The following is a 19,893-nucleotide window of genomic DNA, read 5'->3' as shown; positions in this document are numbered from 1 at the left end:
ACACATTCAAAGGCTGAAATAATCAGTGGATTATTTAATGTGTAGACAGCATCATGACAACCGCTTGGGTAGTTTAAATATATATTTATATATACACTTTTGGAAAAAAATCTTAGGACAGTGGGAAAAATTGCAAGAATTTCCATTTTGCAATGGTGGATTGTAACTAGGTTGCTAGTAGAACTTTAAAATGCAAACATAAGAAACAGGAGCAAGAGACCAAAAATAGAGATTAGGGAATTGATTGAAAACTGCATTTAAACTCAAACAAGCTGTGAGCCTTCGATCATCTCCTTTCTTAATAAATAAAAGTGTTTTGTTTGGTAAATGTTTAACAAAGAATATTTGTAGGCATTTATCCAACATCTGTATTGGTGAATGCATTATATTGGGGTCTTAGGGGTTTGACGTTGTTACCGAATGTAGGGAAATGTCACTGTGAGATGTAGCTGATCTGACAGATGGCATATGGAGAGCACTTCAATGACCCTCTGGTCACCTGTACCTGTAGTCGGTCAGTCTTTCAGGCTGTTACACACACACACACACACACACACACACACACACACACACACACACACACACACACACACACACCCCCCCCCTCTCCCCTTGTGTGTGTATGTGGGGGGTGATAAAGCCTGAGAGACTACCTGAGTTAGGTGGCAGGTGTCTGTGTGTGTGTGTAACATCCAGCATACCAGCTGCCGTGTTCCTATCAGGTGTCTTTAGTTACACACAGAGGGATTTGACACTGAACCAAACCATGGTACACTGAAACATGATCGGCCTGGATCTGTTCATCAACAGACGAATACACTGTGGGCACAGTAAACGTGGGCACACACACACACATTGAATACATGCAAATTCATCATGTAGTCATGCACAAAGGTCGCCACACACAGTTGAAAGCTTTCAATAAGCTGTTTTTACATACCTAAACATTTATTTATAATGCTCAACTATAAAGAGAAAAGTGTGTGTGTGTGTGAGCGCGCATGTAAGCTTTTGGCATTTTCCCTGTTGAGGTGTGGGGGTCATTTCAGCTGGTGTTGGCTAAAGGAGCACTAACCTGAAAATTACTGAGATACTTTATACTAGCTGCAAGTGATAAAAGATGATATTCTCTCCCTCTGAATGAGTGTGCTCATTCTCCATGCACCTTCAGGGTGAAAAGTGACAGCAGATGTATTTGAGAAACTTTACAGTAACACATACACACACTGATAAGGACATAAACACTCTTTTGAAGTCTCTCTCTATGCATGTCACATCCAGACTCTATGTGTTAAAGTAACAGACGTGCTTGATATACATTAAGTCATGCAAGATGACAGTAAGATGTTTTGACCTTTGCATGCCTTATGCTTATACCCCAAGGGGGAATGTTAGAAGCGGTGCACACAGTGGAAGAGAAAGATAGAAGTAGAAAACAGATGACAGCGTGAAGAGTTGGTCATTGAAAGAAGAAAGATGCAGAGGAAAAAGTGAAAGTAAAACTAATGTTTTGAGGATGAACATAAAGAGGTCAGATTCAATGTGAGACGATTGATTGTTCTTAATAACAATTTTCGATTCAACAAAGTGTATTTCATTGAGACGTACATTTGGATTTGAATCATAGGCGGATTTTGCGGGGGGGCAGGGGGGGCATTGCCCCCCCTAGTGGCTGACATATGTTACAGCATTACTACTTCTAAAACTGTTCCAATACAAATATTTCGTATATCAATATTTTAATAGATGTAATATAATGATTGTTACAATACAAATCTGAATAATATCATGTTTTGTTTGAAATAATTTCATTTTTGAGCAGTCGCATGTTGTGACGTGTGTGTGTGTGACGTGACGTATGAGGTTAAGAACACAAGTTCCCTCGCTTTTTTTTTTTTTTACATACAAGTGATTCAGCTATTGTATTACAATAAGATATGCGGCGATTTTTAAAATGTCTAATTTCTGGGACGTTTAAGGCGTCTACTTCTGCACTAAGTAGGACACTGGTTAATAATATTGTAGCGTGTTCAAGTAACCAAGGGATAGAGTAGTTATCAAATAAGTATAAGATGTGCACAGTTATGATAAGTTTTACAGATGTAATGCACTGTTGTTGGGGGGAGAGACCGCCCCTTCCATATGAGTGTGTGTGTACGGCGGGCATGAGGCGTGCATGACGAGACGAGTTGTGTTCGTATGTGGAAAAGTCATACTCAGTGCGGTGAACGCTGGTTTTATTGCTTCTGTATCCGTAGCACCACACGCAATAGTTGGGACTGTGTACTGACGTCAGTAAAAAAGGTTTGCCCCCCCAAGCGCAAATGTCAAACTCCGCCTATTTTGAATATGTTTGTTTGTTAGATATGTGTGTTAGTGTGTACCGATACTTGAAAGGTACCGCGATACCCTGCCGTTAAAAACGTTACAATTCCTCCGTTTCATTAGTATCGGTACTTTAAGAATGACGGGGAAAAGTAATTTTAATAAGAGCCGTGTGTGTTCAGCGCTCTGCTTCCACTCCCTGCACTGCAGCCGTGCCTGCAGTCCCGCCCCTCTCAAGCACGCACGAAGTCCCTCCCCTCTCTCGTGCACTCGGCCACGCGCTAGCTGCCAGAGCATGTGAGAAAACGAGAAGCATGGCTGCAAGTGGGAGTGCAACTGCCGCTGCGCCTCGGCTTGTTGACAAAAAAGACGCCAGAAGCGAAATTTGGAAGTATTTTAGCTATATCTCTGACAGTGAGGGCAAGCCTACGGACACCACGAGGCCTGTCTGTCAGACATGTTTTAGATCCCTGCAAACCAAGAGAGCCAACACATCAGACTTGGCTAAGCACCCGCCGACCGGCATCCAGAGCTGTTTAAAGGATTTAAAGACAGACAGGTTAGCGAATGTGATAGATTACATAATTACAATCATGCTCAAGCCCATTAGGGCTGAACGATTAATCAATTTTAAATCGAAATCGCGATTTGAAATGATGCGATTATCAAATCGCAAAGCCTGCGATTTTTGTTTACTTTATTATTTTTTTTCTTACCATTTTTTTATTTTTTTAACTATTTTATTTTATTTTTTATTGTGTGTCAGTCATCCACACCAATCAGAAGTGCTGTGCTCCACATGTACCAGCCATTGTTAATCAATCAGAAGTGGCCCATGATGGAAGGTGATAGACAGATTGATCCAGTCACCTGCCAAGTATTTTTGAAAGTGCCTGCCCTTTCCAAATGGCTTCCAATGGAGCTTTAGATGCTTTGGTGAAACCAACCATCTGAGTCAGGTTAGTAATGCTCAATCACATGTTTCTATTACAGGGTGAATCTTAAACTGAAGCTCGACTTTAAAGCAACCCAACGGAAGTTTCATGTATGTTTAGTTCTTTCACTCATAGCTCGGGCTGCGGGGGTGCTAGAGACGGGAGCACGTTGATACGACCTTCCTAGCCGGAGTTATGGCCGCATTTTACAATAAACTTCCGTTGGGTCGCTTAAAAACAAATATCGCAATTCGAATCGCAATCGCAATATTTGTCAGACAAATCGCAATTCGATTTTTTCCCATGTCCTCAAATCTAAGTCAAACAAGTGTAATTTATTTTGTGACAAACGAACGTTTTCGTAGTTTGACAAGGCAAATAATGGCAATGATAACTGTCTAATATGGCTATCTTTTTAGCTAACTTACCAATGTGGCTAACATCGGCAATATACATTTTGTCAATAATTATTTATATTACTGAACATGTTAATAAAATATAAAGTTAACTATCAAAGAAATCACATAAACTCAAGTATAAAGAAGAGACCATGTTGTAAGAAAACACTTAACAGATATACTACTATTTTATTGATCCTGAAAATAATTTAAAAAAAGTATTGAAAAAGAATCGGAATCGCAATTCTTGACGTGGTATCGGTATCGTGACAACACTAATGTGTGTATATATTTTAGATTTATATTTATCTGCCGTATCACTGTGTATATGTACTCATCGGCCTTAAGATGATGATGTCATCAAAGCATCTTCATTAAGCATTTTCTGATTTTACTTTAACAGCAGATGGGAGGGCTGCTTGCTACTTGCCAAGATGCTATTTCACTAAACTGTATTTAGAGTGACACAAGCCCCAGGCTTACAACTTGGCTATAGGTACATGTATGAGCAAAGAATGATGGATGCACGGAAATGTGCACAGCAACATGCCAACCTCTGTAAGGCATGGGGTTGGTGGGCTGTTGCCTTAATATACCTGGGGCAGTCCTTAACCTCTGAGGTGCTGTAAACAAATAGACGGCTGGATATGGAAGGAAGGAATATCGCTGTGGGGAATCAGGCTACATGTGGCATATAGGCTTGTGTGCATTATTTGGCTGCCCCCATTACACTGTGGGTTAGCAGCAGGCAGAGCAGTGATTACATTGCTGTGAGTGTGTCAGGCTGTGAGTTTGTGTCAGATAAAGTTCTGCCATGATCTCTCCCTGTGCCATGTAGGCACATGTGTTGGAAACGATGTATCTATTACAATATAATTGCACTTTATTCAGTGGTTTGCTTAGTATTTATTTAAAGTCAGCAAGCTTTGGAGCTGTATTTTCTCTTTTACTACCTTTCATCTGGACCTCAATGTGGCTAAGGCAGTAGATGAGGGCTCTGTCGTCCAAACAAAATCGAGGCGTTTATGTGTTTTGATGAAACATGAACATGTCATTAATGTGACTTGTGTACTAAAATGTAACATTTTATGTGTGTTGTAGCCCACAGAACCTGGCTCTATATTCAACATGATCTTTACTGATTGAAAGTGTGAAATGCAGTCCAACAAAAGAGACTGAGGCAGCTCTATTCATCCCTAACGAGAAAAATATTCACCATCTCTTTAACAAGCCAAATGTATTTTGAAAATCACCTCCTCATTCTGTAAAGCCTTTTTTCTTCCAACAATTCGCCCCCCTTCCCCTCTCTTCTCTAATCTAATGAACCTTGCCTTGAACCTTCCTTTTAATTGGTGTCGACTCAGATGAGAAGAGTACGCGTGGAGGGAAAATAAAATAATTTTTTAAGCATTCTATAAATATTTTTTTACCAACGGGGGGGGTGGGGGTCCTGCATAGCAATTTAATCAGACAGTTGGCTTTGTACATGCTGCATCCTTGGCTTTTTTCAAAGGAATATTATTTAGAATAAATAAAGCACTGTGGTTAAATGAGGATGCCTTTTAGAAGGACTGATGAGCCACTGTGGAGCCACTTCAGGCTGTGCAGGGGAGAAGACATCAGCCAGGGAAATGAACAGGCTGAATAGATGCTTAGACTTTTTAGCTCTATAATGAGACTCCGCTAATACGCTCATCCACTCACATATCTGCTTTCAAATGCATGCTCACATAGCAAAAACAACTCACAGTGCACCTCCTCACATTAACATAGATGTGTTATAATATATATATGCAATACACGTATGCTCAAAGGGACACACATTTAGTAAGTACCTTAAAAGGCCGCACAATAGTTTTTTAAAGATTCAAATTGAAATATCTCACAATTATTTTTTTTTTCAATACATTTTGGCTTTTTATCAACTGGACACAGTAGGGCCTTTATTAAAGCTGTGATAGCAAAGGAGAGCGGATCAGAATGAGGTTGCAATCTGTTGAAAATGAGAGATGGAAATAAAAAGTGAAATATTATGAGGAAGCTTACAGTATCTCCAGTACAGATGTTGATCTCATGTGTCACCACAGGTTGTGCTAAAGACACTGGCTGTGGTTCTGCTTACATTTAGCCATATTGTACTTGGTTAAATAGGTATGTCACAATACACTGGCTTTGTTCAGATACATATCCCAGCAATTATTTTGCTGTCATGCATTTACATAGCACTATTTAAAAATAATCATGTGCCCTCTGTATTAACATCATATAGAAGTTCACACCAGAGTAAACCGTACAATGATATAGAAGACAAGAAGAAAGAATGTAATGGTACTTGCAAACCTGAATATTTGGTCATTAAGGTTAGTAAAACAGTTTGGTTGACATTTAGGACAGATACACATTTACTTTTTGTTATGATTGAGTACTGCTTTGCATTTCCTACTTGTTGGTATACGGTATAATTATATTACATTATTTGATCTTTCTGTTGACTGGGAATAAAACACAAATTGATTTGAAAGATTGTTGATGCATTCCAGGTCACTGAGCATGTGCCGTTCCACTTTTCCAAACCCTTGCTTGTAATAATTGATGACCTTGAAACCAATCATGATTGTTTATGCTTGGACTAATTATGTGTGTATTAATTCAACCAAGAATGTCCTTTCACCTCTGTCATCCTAGCAAGGATTTTCCACTTCCACCTCTGGATCAAAGCAATTGTACAGATGCATACAAATCTATACACATAGAGTGCACCTGCACATATGCACATACGTCTTGTAACCACACAGGCAGAAAAATGCATGAACACTTGTACAGTTTCATATTGATTCACATGGAGGTGAAAGTCCTCGTGGTGAGTGGCTCTGAATGATACATGCCTTTGTGTGCCCTGTGACTTGCCTGTTTAGTGTTACACTAAAGCTGCCACACAGACACACAACGGCCCAATGCCTGTCCCAGAGACAAGCTGAGTGTGTGCCTTCAACCGTTGACATTAAAATAGAATAGAAAACTCAAAGAACCTCACTTAGATGGTTTGTTTGTAGCACAAAACCTCTATGATCTACATCAGTAACTGTCCATTTTTAGAAACATAAACTCCTACTGACATTTGTTCTAATAACCACATGATTCTTTGTTGAAAATGAACATTTATTCCATATGTTTGTTTGGTATAGCCCAGCAGTTGTCTCTTCACAACAGCCTCAGGCTGCGTGCTTGCTCCCATATCGTTGTCCCATTACAGCCTCTCGTATAGAAAGTAGGCCTTTGCATCAGAAATGGGACTCGTGGGACTCTTCTCAGGATTCAGCTTTGGTGTTCCACTCTTCATGGTTCAGTCAAGTGCTCATCTGTAATGCAATTCCCTGCACATATGTGTGTATGGATGTTTGTGTGTGCCTTTGCATTTATCTCTCTTGTTTTTTCCCCTTTATTACGAACCATTGAAGCGGCGAATACAACTCATTTACAGTAATGCAATATTTATCACACATTCAACTCATTTTTACAAGACCGATGCCATCCATTTCACAGCACCGGGCAGGTGTGTGGGGCCTTTTTTAAAAGGCCATAATGTGAAAGCCTTCCATTTCCTCTGACCTGGCTTTACTAGGCCCATGTTGACAATCGGCCTGGGTCCTATCTCTGACATACCCGCAGGCCATGTGAGCTGGTCATAAACTAACCGTGTTATAGGTGTATCGATTGGTCAACAGATTGCCTATATATTGTAAAACGCAGCTTTTACATGAATGCCTTATTAAGACACGTTGGTGATAATTGTGGAAAACAAAAAGCATTTCCATATGGTTGTTTTATCAAGTGGTTTAGGGATATGGTTGTGGTCTGCTAAGTCTTTAAAAATGTAGATTGAAAATACTGTGTCGAGAGGCAATCAGGCCTTTGCAACTTGTCTTGTGCTTGGGCTGCTCACATCTTTATTGTCTTTCGCATCACTTACCACAACTCACTTTTATAGATCCTTCTTTCATGTAATTATCTTGTATTGATTAGATTAGACATCCCATTTCTTCCAATTTTTATTTCTGACCTTGCTCACGCTTTTCTTTTGCTTTCTGCTTTTTTTCCTCTTTAAGGTTGTTTTCTACTTTTCATTGTCTCTTTATGGTCATCAACTCTTGCTCTCCTATAATACAAAAACAGCAGTCGATGAGTGTTGTGTGTGTGTGTGTGTGTGTGTGTGTGTGTGTGTGTGTGTGTGTGTGTGTGTGTGTGTGTGTGTGTGTGATTGTCTATATGTGTGAGAGAATCCCAACGGATTCTGCAGCTTTACCTCTCAAACCCCCGCTCTCATCCCTCAATCACAATCCTTCTTCACAGCCTCTGAGCTCTCGTCCTCCCCCTTCATTCATTTGAGTCCTGTTGTCATCCTTCCTCTTCCTCTCGGCCTCCCCACTTGGAGACAAAGATGTGCTCTTTGCCAGTTTTCTTTTCTTCTTCATTTATACTTATCGCCATCTCTGAATCTCTTTCTCGTTCCCGTCTGACATATTCCACTTTCTGTCTGTATTTGGATTTCTCAAAAGGTGCATGGTTCTCATTTTGACAAATTGTATTTCTATGTTTTGTACAAACCTTTTACACAGGCACATGAGGTTTTAAGCTAATGCCGACACATTTACAACGATGTTATATATAATATCAAAGTGGATTCATGTGCAATGTTAGATGTAGATAATATAAATATATTTTCTAAAGTAATACAAATTGTCTACTTTTCATCCATTTCTTTGATTTCTTATCCGTATTTTCTCCTCTTACCTTGAAAGCTGAAGGCCAACACATAGTATGATTGATGAGACACCTTTACTGAGTTCCCTCTTAGCTTCACCTGTCATGTTTCCCTGCTCTTCATCCCCTCTAACCATCATCTTTTACCTTTTTACACAAACTTGCGTCATTTCCTTCTGTCTCTCCTTTTAACTTGTCTATGAAGATGTTCTTTTGACACTTTCCTGTCAATCACTCTTATCTATGTCTCCCGCTTCCTTCTTTCTCTCAGCTACATCCCCTAGTCACCCCTAACACTTTCATTTAGTTTAGTGTGTCTGCAGTCAGGTCCCACAGGCCCAGAGTTAGCTGCTGTTTTATTTATACTGTTTTTATTTGATAGTTTTTTGCTAGTACACTTATTCACAGAGGAGTGTAACTGTTTGTTCTCTCCACATTCACTCAGTCTGAGCTGTCAGTCAGTGACGGACACATTTCTCTAGCACAGGAAAACAAGCAAATAAATATGAAAAACTTAATAAAAATTACACAATTTAAGTTTACGTTATAGTCCCCCCAATGGATTGAAAGAAACTAAGTACAAGTATGGCATTGGGTTGTTTGTGGAATTCAAATCAGCACAGTGACCAACGTAAACATTGTTAAAGTTTGTGGAAGTGGAAAATATCTGAAGTGGAAGATTAAATACTTTGGTTTCTCTCGCTCTCACATAATCACACTCACACACTCTCATGGACCCACCAGCTCACATCTTAATTACTGAGGCTTGATGGGTACTTAACCTTGCCCCTTGCTGCTTATGCAAATGCAGAGAGGTCAGGGATGTGCTGATTGGCTGGCTCGCTGTCAACTCAGCCAGAAAACTGTCGGGAGTGCAGATGTGAGGGTGAGGGAGGAGAGGAGACTGAAGTGGAAGGAAAAGGGAAATATGGGAAAGTAAAAGAGAAAAAAAGCAGGGATGTAAGGAACAAAAAATAATCTTATACTGTATTGGACTTTAATGCAATTGTCTTGTGTTTGAAACAACAGAAACATTTATTCTAACACATTGTATTGTGTTAATCATGGCACACAACAAAAAACAAGGTAGGCATTTTACACAACCTTTCCTCACTTCTCTTATCAGTATGACCTCATCCTTTAAGCAACATGTTTGCTAAGAAGCATATGGCCAGCTCTGTGTGTGTGTGTGTGAAATGAGCTCATCCTCTTCCCCCCTATGTAGTTATCTCTATACGGCTGAGGGTGTTTAGCAGCAGGGAGAGTCATTGAGAGGACACACACACACACACACACACACACACACACACACACACACACACACACACACACACACACACACACACACACACACACACACACACACACACACACACACACACACACACACACACACACACACACACACACACACACACACACTCTTCACAGCTGCTAGCCTATTTGGATGTTGCTCCACCTGACAACATGTGTGCTTCATTGGATGAGGTTCCAGGTCTTCCTGAAAGGCTCAAAACTTAAAAATACATATAGGGTGTTTTTTCTATTCTGTTAATTGTTATCATTCATGAGGAAATAGAACAAAAGAGCCCTGTGCTCACAACTATGTAATTACCTTAACTAGAAGAAACTCCAGTACCTATGAACACAGCGACAGAATTCATCAGGACTCGTGCATAACGAAAATAATAACCACTTAATATAAAAATAAGAAATAAAACAGCTTTTTGGGATGTGAAACATTTGTGGCAGTTGCGATCAGCTTGGTGTGTCATTTATATGATGATGTCTCTACTTTTCCCAAACAGTGGTGAAAGGCGCTATATAAGACCGCCATAACCCACAAAGTAATGGTCTCTCTTTCACTTCAAGTTTTGTTCTGAGAAAGTTGAAGAGGCCATTATATAGGTCATGTTATGTGGTGCATCTTAATGCCTTGAGTTATTTTAATGTCATATTTACAGCACAGGGCTTCTTCAAGTCAACCTGATCAATTCAGTTGGACATTTAGTCCGCTCTAGTTTGACTGATTCACTGTGTCCACTCAGCTGTTAAAAACCAGTATGTACAGCACTTCTCCCTACTATACATACACAGCACAGAGGTCATGCATGTATGTATGGACCTCTGCTTGCTTTTGCCTCTCTAACCCTTGGTATGTGTATGTACAGTATGTTCGGAGCATGTGGGTGTTCGGACCCTATGTGTGGGTGCGTGTGTGTGGTCTTGAGGCTATGGAGGGCAGTAACACCGAGTTGACAGGCGGCTGCAGAGATTTAGGTCGAGGTGCCAAGGAAGCCAAGGAAATTCACGCATGCACACACACACGCACGCACGCACGCACGCACGCACGCACACACACACACACACACACACACACACACACACACACACACACACACACACACACACACACACACACACACACACACACACACACACCCACACACACACACACACACACACACCTCGTCCTCAGATCTCGGGGGCATCTGCTCTGGTTCCGGTGTCACTGGCATCGTGCGCTCAATCGGCTCAAAAGTATCGCCACGGCAACGGCATCGCATAATCCCATTCCATCTCATCCCATCCACAAACTGTGTGCGACGTGATTGGCCTGTTCCCCCCTGGGGCGCCGAGGCGACGGCTCAGGCGCTGTCTGCTTACTCGCTGTGTCAGCTCCGGCTCTGAGTCTGTGGGCGGGGAGCGAGGAGCGCATTAAAGGAGCGTTTGGCGCTGTTTGGCAAGAGACGGTGTGAATTATGCAGACACACCCCTACTGCGTGTGCAGTGCTGCCAGTGTGAGTCCTTCATGTGTAAAAGTGTGTGGAAGATACGCTACTCTAAGAAGGCATTATCCCTCTTTTTGTCTGATTCTTGTTTTACCCAGTTTTAAAAGTTTACATCTTTATCCACTTTTGATTATTTACTAGTATCATCATATGATGCTTTCACATTCCTACCCGCCTCTGTCTGTATGTAAGTATCTCTAAACACCAGAAAAAGAGTCAGGTTGGCATGAATATCATTTGTTTGTTGTAAAAAGTCAATGGGTAAAACCAGTGAATGTGCAATTAAACATTGCATAGCTGAGGATGAACAAGTGCCTCTGAATGTGGTGTTAAAACTGTTTAGTATGCAGTGAGGGATCATATCCAACAGGCGTCTTCTTTTTTCTTAAGTGATTTGTGGTTACCTTCTCAACACATGTTTGCCAAGAGAGGGTTAGAGTGAGCAGTAAAGATGAGACAATTCACTAAAATAACCCTGAATAATATAAATGGCTCTGAATAATCAACACAATCATTAAACAAACACTATATTTCTGCCTTCATTCATCCATTAAAATGTGAGTTGTCTACTTTCCTTTTCTCTCTCCCCTCACTCTGCTCTTTCACACACCTCCTCCACCGTCTCCACCGTCACTATCTCTTTGTTTTTCTGGAGAATACAAACATAGTCTGAATTAAAACACAACTGACAGTTTGCATCCAGTTTCACTGCTCCTCCTCTGTCCTCCTCCCACGATTCCTCCCTCCCTCACAGCCCCCCCCTCTTCCATCTCTCCCTTTCTCTCCTGCTCCAGCTGTCAGGAGGCTTCATTATTAAAGATTCATGGCGGAGTCTGGGCAGCTCCTCCAAAAGCTTTTGTCAGACAGACCGAGTGTCTCAAATCTCACTGCCACTAACTGGAGGTGACATACAGACTCACATAGATCCACATGCACACAGGCAAACACACACACACACACACACACACACACACACACACACACACACACCACACACACACACACACACACACACACACACACACCACACACACACACACACACACACACACACACACACACACACACACACACACACACACACACACACACTCACACACACTCACACACTCACACTCCTCATTATGGTTTGCTTCACTATTTGATTTATTTTATTGCTCCAGCCCTTTTTAATTCAAATCATCTTGACAATGGGATTTTTAGTGCTACTTTTATTCCTAATATAATTCATTATAAAACAGCTCATCAGTGTTAACTCTTTTGCCAATGAAAACTTCACGCCGTGCATAACTGTTAATGAATGTTTGACACTGAGCGTTGTGTTATAAATCCCCAGTTTAGGCTTGCTTATGTTGTTTGTCATCAGAAGTGATGGTGACCTATTTTGTCTGACAAAAACAATGTTATTCTTTTCATCTGCTGTCTCTATCATGTTTTCACAGAATGTTTCATCAGACAAGGGCTGCTCTGTTTTCCCATCACACTTATCACAGTACTTTTTTCTCTCTCAGCCTTCCACATGCACACGTATGCATATAATCCATTGCACTACGATCAAACATTATGTATCAATTACAGTTCTAGCAGATCTTAGATAAAGGTACATATAATTTGTCTCTGGCTCCAAGGAGATTACGTAGCCAGGAGTGTGTTCTGTGTTAACATTGGCCTTTTTGCTCAACCCTATATTGGCTGAAATTAACTTTCTATTAACATGTATGGCTGCACTCTTTAACATACAGCTCTTTCATAAACTACTCTCCCTGGCTGAACTGTCTTCATTCGTATACGGCCCGCGAGGTAATTTATAAACACACGCAAAAAAGAAAACAATTAAAGAAATCTAGACCGCAAAAAAATTAAACAAAGCGAGTGCCTGTTTTTCCTGTCCAAGGTCGGGATCCTTGAACACAACACAAGCCTAACGTGTCATCACGTGGTATATGTCTCGTCTGACAGGAGTGCAGTTCTGACGGAGAGCACCAGAACGCCACTCCTGCACTTCCAAAAATTGCAGTACCGATAAGGAGCCGTACACATGCCGCAGTTTCTGCGTGTCTGCGTCTTTAGTTGAAAGCCCAGTGGCGATCTGTTCATCTGTCATTCTGATCATACAGTCAATAACTTTGTTGTTATTAGCATCTGGTTAGCTAGCTATGCTAACGAATATAAGAAGCTTTTTCTCCAACCAGTGAGGTAAAGGCACATCTTTATATGATCATTATAGTTATAACAAAATAAGAGAATAAAGTAAACGGGTATAAAATACTATATGACAGTAAAAAAAAGTTGTTATTAATAAACAAGAATACAGTTTGAGTGATTTGTAAAATATTCATAAAGAAAAATAAATCTGCTTACAGTTCTGTTTCATCTGGGTGTTGAGAAATATATCCATAGATCTCTTAATGTTGCTCTCAAAGTGCAAAAATCTTCATGTCCACATGAATAGGAAACTAAATACATATGCACACATCTTGTGTCCATATCTTTCTGTTTTGGTGATCATGCCACAACCGTGCACGTGAATGCATGTGCGAGTCATGGTGAGATATCTGGATTAAGAGGTTGCTTTTTCTTTGCACAGCATGAAAGAAAGGTGAAATGAATGGGCTGTGATTTTAGTATTTTTAAGCAGAGGTCAATCATTTGTACGGCCCTCGGAGGATGTTGAAAACATTGAAATGGCCCTTGAGAGGAAAAAGGTTCCTCACCCCTGCCCTAGAAGATGGTAAAGATGACTCCCTACTTGTTATACTATGTCCATTCAAAAAAACATGTTGCCAGTCAAATTAGCCTTTCTCACATTAATGCAAAACACAATACATAGAATGGATTCAATTCTAGAGTTAATCAAATCTACTGTTTATTAATAATTGTGAAGTGAAAGACAACCACTTATACACACAAGCAATCTCAATTGTGCATAACATAATGAATAGTTTTCATCTTAAACTAGAAACAAAATCCTGCCATACCTCAGTTTGATGTGTTGGACATGAAACCCAATTTGCACTATAGGAATGACCTGAGGTGATTCTCCTCATGGACATTTCAGGAGTGAATAGCTAACATACCACCAGGGAAACCAAAACGGTTTTCACTGAAGTAGAACACGTCCACAAGTGTTTAACATGGTGTTCCTTTGTCACACAGACCGTTACTGACAGAAGTTTCTGCTTCTCCATGTGCAACCGTAGACTATACCGGCCCTGTGCCTTGAGAAACTGTCAACAATGCTCTTAAGTGTTTTCTGCCTCATTTCCTCTTAATACAGCAAATCCAGCCTTTCTTTCCTGATTGATGATGCTTCTTAGGTGTTTTTATATTTGAAACACGATTCACACGTGCGCTCTCATTCACTGTGTGTTTGTACGCGCATGCTTTTCAGCCCCATCAAGCAATTATAACTGTATTAATGGTTTATCAAAATTGGAGTACCTTTTTATGTGTATCTGCTTTAGTGAAGTGGAATACTGCAAATGGGATATGTCACTTTAGAGACGTTATAGTGAAGTTCCTGATTTACATTCACCCACTTGGTTGCAAGGGGAATCCTTTAAAGGAAGCATTGTGCTTGTCATGTACTTGCTGTCTTTTCTTACACTATCATATCATTTTTTACTTGTGTAAATCAAAAACATTTTGCTGGAAATGTCGCTTTCTTTTTGTGCACAAATGTAAAGTTACCTACTAATATTGATCTCCTTTTCTATGTTTTTCTCTGCCTTTGTTTATACAGAAAAGCCCAGGAACAGCAGAAGAAGGTGGTAGTAGCAGGTTGTGTTCCCCAGGCTCAGCCACGGATGGACTACCTAAAAGGACTCAGCATCATCGGGGTATGTATATGTGTTTGTGTAGGGCTTTGATTCACTTGTATGAAAGAAATCATCTGAGAAATGTGGCTATGCAGCATAAACCGTATGTCTGTTTGTGTGGCCTTTGTTCTTCCCTATTTGTGTCTAATGGACAACCTTTGAGGAGTACACGCACGCCCGCACACACACACACACACACACCACATGGTTTGACCTGTCATTCACCTGGCTGCCACCCTGCTGTGTCTTTCAATTCTGGCCTTCCTGCCGCTTGTTTGATCAATAGCCCCCCCCAAGAGACACAACTACAAGTACCAGAATGAACATGATGGGAAGTAGAAAAGAAAGAAGGATTTATGATGGAAGGATAAAGAAAGGTATGAGAGATAGAGGTACACTTACTTTCTTAGTTTAAAGTAAGAAAGTGTCACTTGAGGACAGAGTGCCAGAGGACAAATGTAAGACAAAATAAATGACAGCACACCCTCCTTCAACCTGTTGATCCTTATATTCTTAGACTCCAACAATTCTTTGTAGCAAATCCTTTAACTGAATGATTCATGGGAACAAAGTTATAAAGACAGCGAATGAGTGGTTACAGCTGTTGGTTATGTTATATTGCTCTCCCTATGATATTGCAGTCCCACTCATTACACTGTGGTGCAGGTATACATAAGTTGTTTGGCAAATTGTGATAGGACAAAGTTTAACACCTCATTTTCGATTGCCGTTTCACCTCAGTAATCACAGGAGGAAAGTGAAAGGATGTGTCAAGGTTATTTCTATTTAAAAGTTAAATTCGTTTTCCTCTTTAAATAATTGACTGATGATGTTTGTTGAATAAAGAGTTGTTTTTTCTATCTGCTAATCCTGCTAAATGATCTTGAGTTTCACATCTAATATTTTGCTATGGGCGAAAGTAAAGTTTGTATTGCTATCTTTCAGTAAAAAAAACATATGAAGTGGTTAAAATGTGCCTTGTAGTTCTACAATGGGTTTTACAAACATATTCTGGCCACACATTAACATTTTAAGAAGACACCAAAGACATATCCTGCATGACAAAGAAAGCAAACAGTTGGTCAATTAAGAACACATATGGATTCATTGTTTCTTTTCACTCTATCCTCTTAAAGCTCCAAGCTGTGCCTTATAAATCACTGCAGAAAAAACCTTGATCTTAATTTCACATATTTTCTTCATAAAATACAAACTGCCCTGATGAAAATGACGATAAATCAAACGGTCCAATATATCAGTTGATTGCTCTTAAACATAATGGGTGGGGGGAGGGGGGTAGATGGGTCTCTCAAATGTCACGTTAAATATCTTCTACTATAAATAATGTTATTCCATTGAAGTAAACATGCCACTGTGTAACATAATTACATTCAAATCCAGTGTCATGTATGTATAATATAATGACATTCAGATAAACAGACTATGTAATAGCCTTCAGGGTGAGGCAAAAACATCTGGAAAGTTTACCACTGTCAGTCCTTTCATTGTCATGAGTGGATTGGATTATGCATTGAAACACACACACACACACATGGCTGGACACATGCATGAACAGGCACACATGCTAACAGACACAGACGGAGGTATAGGAGTATGCACCCGCTCCCCTTGTGTATCCATGGTAGTTACAATCAGCCACACAATGACTGTGACAGTTGGTGACTTATGCAAATCAGAATGCAAATCACCAGTCGTAGAATTTGTATATAGTGATTGCACTAACGGCTAGATAAGGGGTGTAGTGTAGTTAAATAAAAGTGCTTCCTGTTGAACTCATTCGGGTTTAATTGACCTGTGTGTGTATTTGTCCTGCGTGTTCCTGTCTGAAGTTGCTGTGAAGGATGACCGTGTATTGTGTAAGGTACACAGTCAGTCACGCAAGACTACAGTGTTTCGTGACTCTGAACTGGACATGTCACATCCTGTATCTGAGATACAGACACAAACACACACAAGACGCACACTCTGCATGTTAGGTAATCAGAGTATGTCGGTGTGTAAGCAATGTTGTAACCCTGAGAAATACACACATCAGTCGTTTTACCATGTATTTTGTACCTATGAATAAGTGACCCCAGTTTGTGTTCCTTTTATCTTTTTCCTATAACTTACAAATTATATTCATTTTTCATTGTTTACTCTGAGTGTATCATGCCACACAAGTTGACATCTCACTACGATAGATGTGTTGCCTTAATGTTTTTCTTATTTTTACTTAGCTTTATCCATAAGCTAGTAATGTAAAGGATAATATTAGTTTACTTATAATAGCTCAGTTACTACAGATGCTCGCTCTTAGCATTGTGATAGCCTTTGGTAATGTGTGAGTGTATGCTTGGCGGAAAGAAGAAAGGACCTAATGGTACTTTTACATCCCATTTCCAAATGGCAGTATAGTTTATATATATATATATATCTTTACTTCTTACCTAAAATAATAATCTTGGCACTTTTAACAGAACACTTTCTATGAAAGCCTAGATCTACTGAAAATAGTACTTTTCCCAACACATATTTATTCTTATTCAAACACAATTCCAGGTGCATAAAGCAGCATTCACTAAGAACCATAATTGAAAAGTGAGATCTGAATTAATCGCTAAAATGTGAACAATACCCAAACCCTGCTGTGAGCAGGGACACCTGCTGCTGCTCTGAATGAACCCAGATTGCCTGGCCATTAGAAGAAAATAGGTTTTTATCTCAGTGTGCATACAACGACTGCCTACAAGGCACAGTGTGCATCTGTGAGTGTGTTTTGAAAGAAGAGTTATTCTGGGTAATGGGCCTGGAGACATTGAGAGGAGTTGCCAAGGGCCAGAGCCTGGACCTCTAAGGATAGAGAAAGTGAGCGAATTAGAGGTAGAAGGCATGCTGGTTGGAATAAAAGGAGAAATAATAGCAGGGAAATTAGTTTCTCTACTACTTACATATCCCTCGCTCCAACCTCCTCTGGCTCACTACCCACCCTTTCCTCTCCAGATTATTAGTAGAAGGATGGCAGATTTGTAAAATAAGTGCTGTTCTCAATGGAATATAAAAATACCTAATAGTCTCTTCTTGCCTAATTTCTTTACAACATAGCTGTAGAATGTTCTGCATGGATCGCAAAGAGTGAAAAAAACACTGTTGATTGATCATAACATGATTCAGTTTTAGTCATTGTCTTACCATATCAGGATAACTGTATACAGTTGCAATAAAAAGTATGTGAACCCTTTGGATTCTCCACACATAGCATTGTGTGTTCCTTCCAAACAACTCATTTGTCCACAGAATATGTTGCCAGTAGTGCTGTGGAACATCCAGGTGCTCTTTTGCAAACTTCAAACGTGCAGCAATGTTTTTTCTGGACAGCAGTGGCTTCCTCCGTGGTGTCCTCCCATGAACTCCATTCTTGTTCAGTGTTTTACGTATCGTAGATTCGTCAACAGAGATGTTAGCATGTGCCAGAGATTTCTTTAAGTCTCTAGCTGACACTCTAGGATTCTTCTTCACCTCATTGAGCATTCTGCGCTGTGCTCTTGCAGTCATCTTTACAGGACGGCCACTCCTAGGGAGAGTAGCAACAGTGCTGAACTTTCTCCATTTATAGACAACTTGTCTTACCGTGGACTGATGAACATCAAGGCTTTTAGAGATACTTTTGTAACCCTTTCCAGCTTTATGCAAGTCAACAATTCTTAATCGTAGGTCTTCTGAGAGCTCTTTTGTGCGAGGCATGGTTCACATCTGGCAATGCTTCTTAAGAATAGCAAATTCAAAACTGGTGTGTATTTGTTATAGGGCAGCTTTAACCAACACCTCCAATCTCATCTCATTGATTGGACTCCAGGTTGGCTGACTCCTGACTCCAATTAGCTCTTGAAGAAGTCTTTAGCCTAGGGGTTCACATACTTTTTCCACCCTGCACTGTGAATGTTTACATGGTGTGTTCAATAAAAACATGAAAACATATAATTGTTTGTGTGGTATTAGTTTAAGCAGACTGTGTTTGTCTATTGTTGTGACTTAGATGAAGATCAGAACACATTTTATGACCAACTTATGCAGAAATCCAGGTAATTCCAAAGGGTTCACATACTTTTTCTTGCAACTGTATATGCCACCCTCTCTACATCTTCCTGTTCCTGCTTCTTGGTTCTCATCAATGAAATCCTGCTGCTAGACTGTGTTTCTGTCAATACATAATATGATTGCTGTTGCAGCTACATAGACACATGTGACATTAAGGAAATCTATATCACTTAATCCTGGCTGGAGAAAACTGTTTGTTTTTGTTTTCACTCATTTCTCTGTGTGCATACTGCATATTGCTTTTTGTGTATATTTACATGCCCACCTTGATTGTTTGTGTGTTTTCAATATCCGCCCTTTGTTCGGCTGTGTGGACTCGGTTTGTCGGCATCAATAAACCTTTCCTATGTGTGTCTGTCTGTGCTTCAGGTCCAACAGATTGATCGTGTGGTGGAAGTAGTGGACGAGGCAATTAAAGGTATTTCAACACACATGCACATACACAAAGAAGCACTCATTGTTTGAGGGAATAAGCAGAAATGCATTGATCAGCTAATGAACGAAAGTCCCTTCATTGTCGGAATTGGAAATATTTCCTTCTCACAATTAACATTTGAAGACATTTGATTCTGAGCAATTACTATCAACAAAGTATAAACTAGAGCAGGGGTTCCCAACCTTTTTTCCCAAGAGCCCCCCCAACTGACTCCTGTTGGAAGTTGCGCCCCCCCCCCACACACACACACAATTTATTCAATTTATGTGGATTCAAAAGTCGTAAATAATCTACAAAATGGAGGAGATCGATCTGATCGGAGCAACTGTG

General features: G+C 40.2%; 1 protein-coding gene across 1 annotated transcript in view; it reads left to right on the top strand.

The window, feature by feature from the left end:
- Positions 1 to 19,893, top strand: part of cdkal1 (CDK5 regulatory subunit associated protein 1-like 1) — a 303,497-nt gene that overhangs the window by 95,342 nt on the left and 188,262 nt on the right. Inside the window, exons 5-6 of the mRNA XM_034208587.1 lie at positions 14,954 to 15,050; positions 19,497 to 19,545. Of these exons, the coding sequence (XP_034064478.1) occupies positions 14,954 to 15,050; positions 19,497 to 19,545 (146 nt within the window). The remainder of the gene's footprint in view (positions 1 to 14,953; positions 15,051 to 19,496; positions 19,546 to 19,893) is intronic.

This window comes from Gymnodraco acuticeps, unplaced genomic scaffold (genome assembly GCF_902827175.1).
Source record: "Gymnodraco acuticeps unplaced genomic scaffold, fGymAcu1.1, whole genome shotgun sequence".
Classification (NCBI taxonomy): Eukaryota; Metazoa; Chordata; class Actinopteri; order Perciformes; family Bathydraconidae; genus Gymnodraco; species Gymnodraco acuticeps.
Note: the sequence above shows the minus strand (reverse complement) of the source record. Positions and strands in the feature narration are given on the sequence as shown.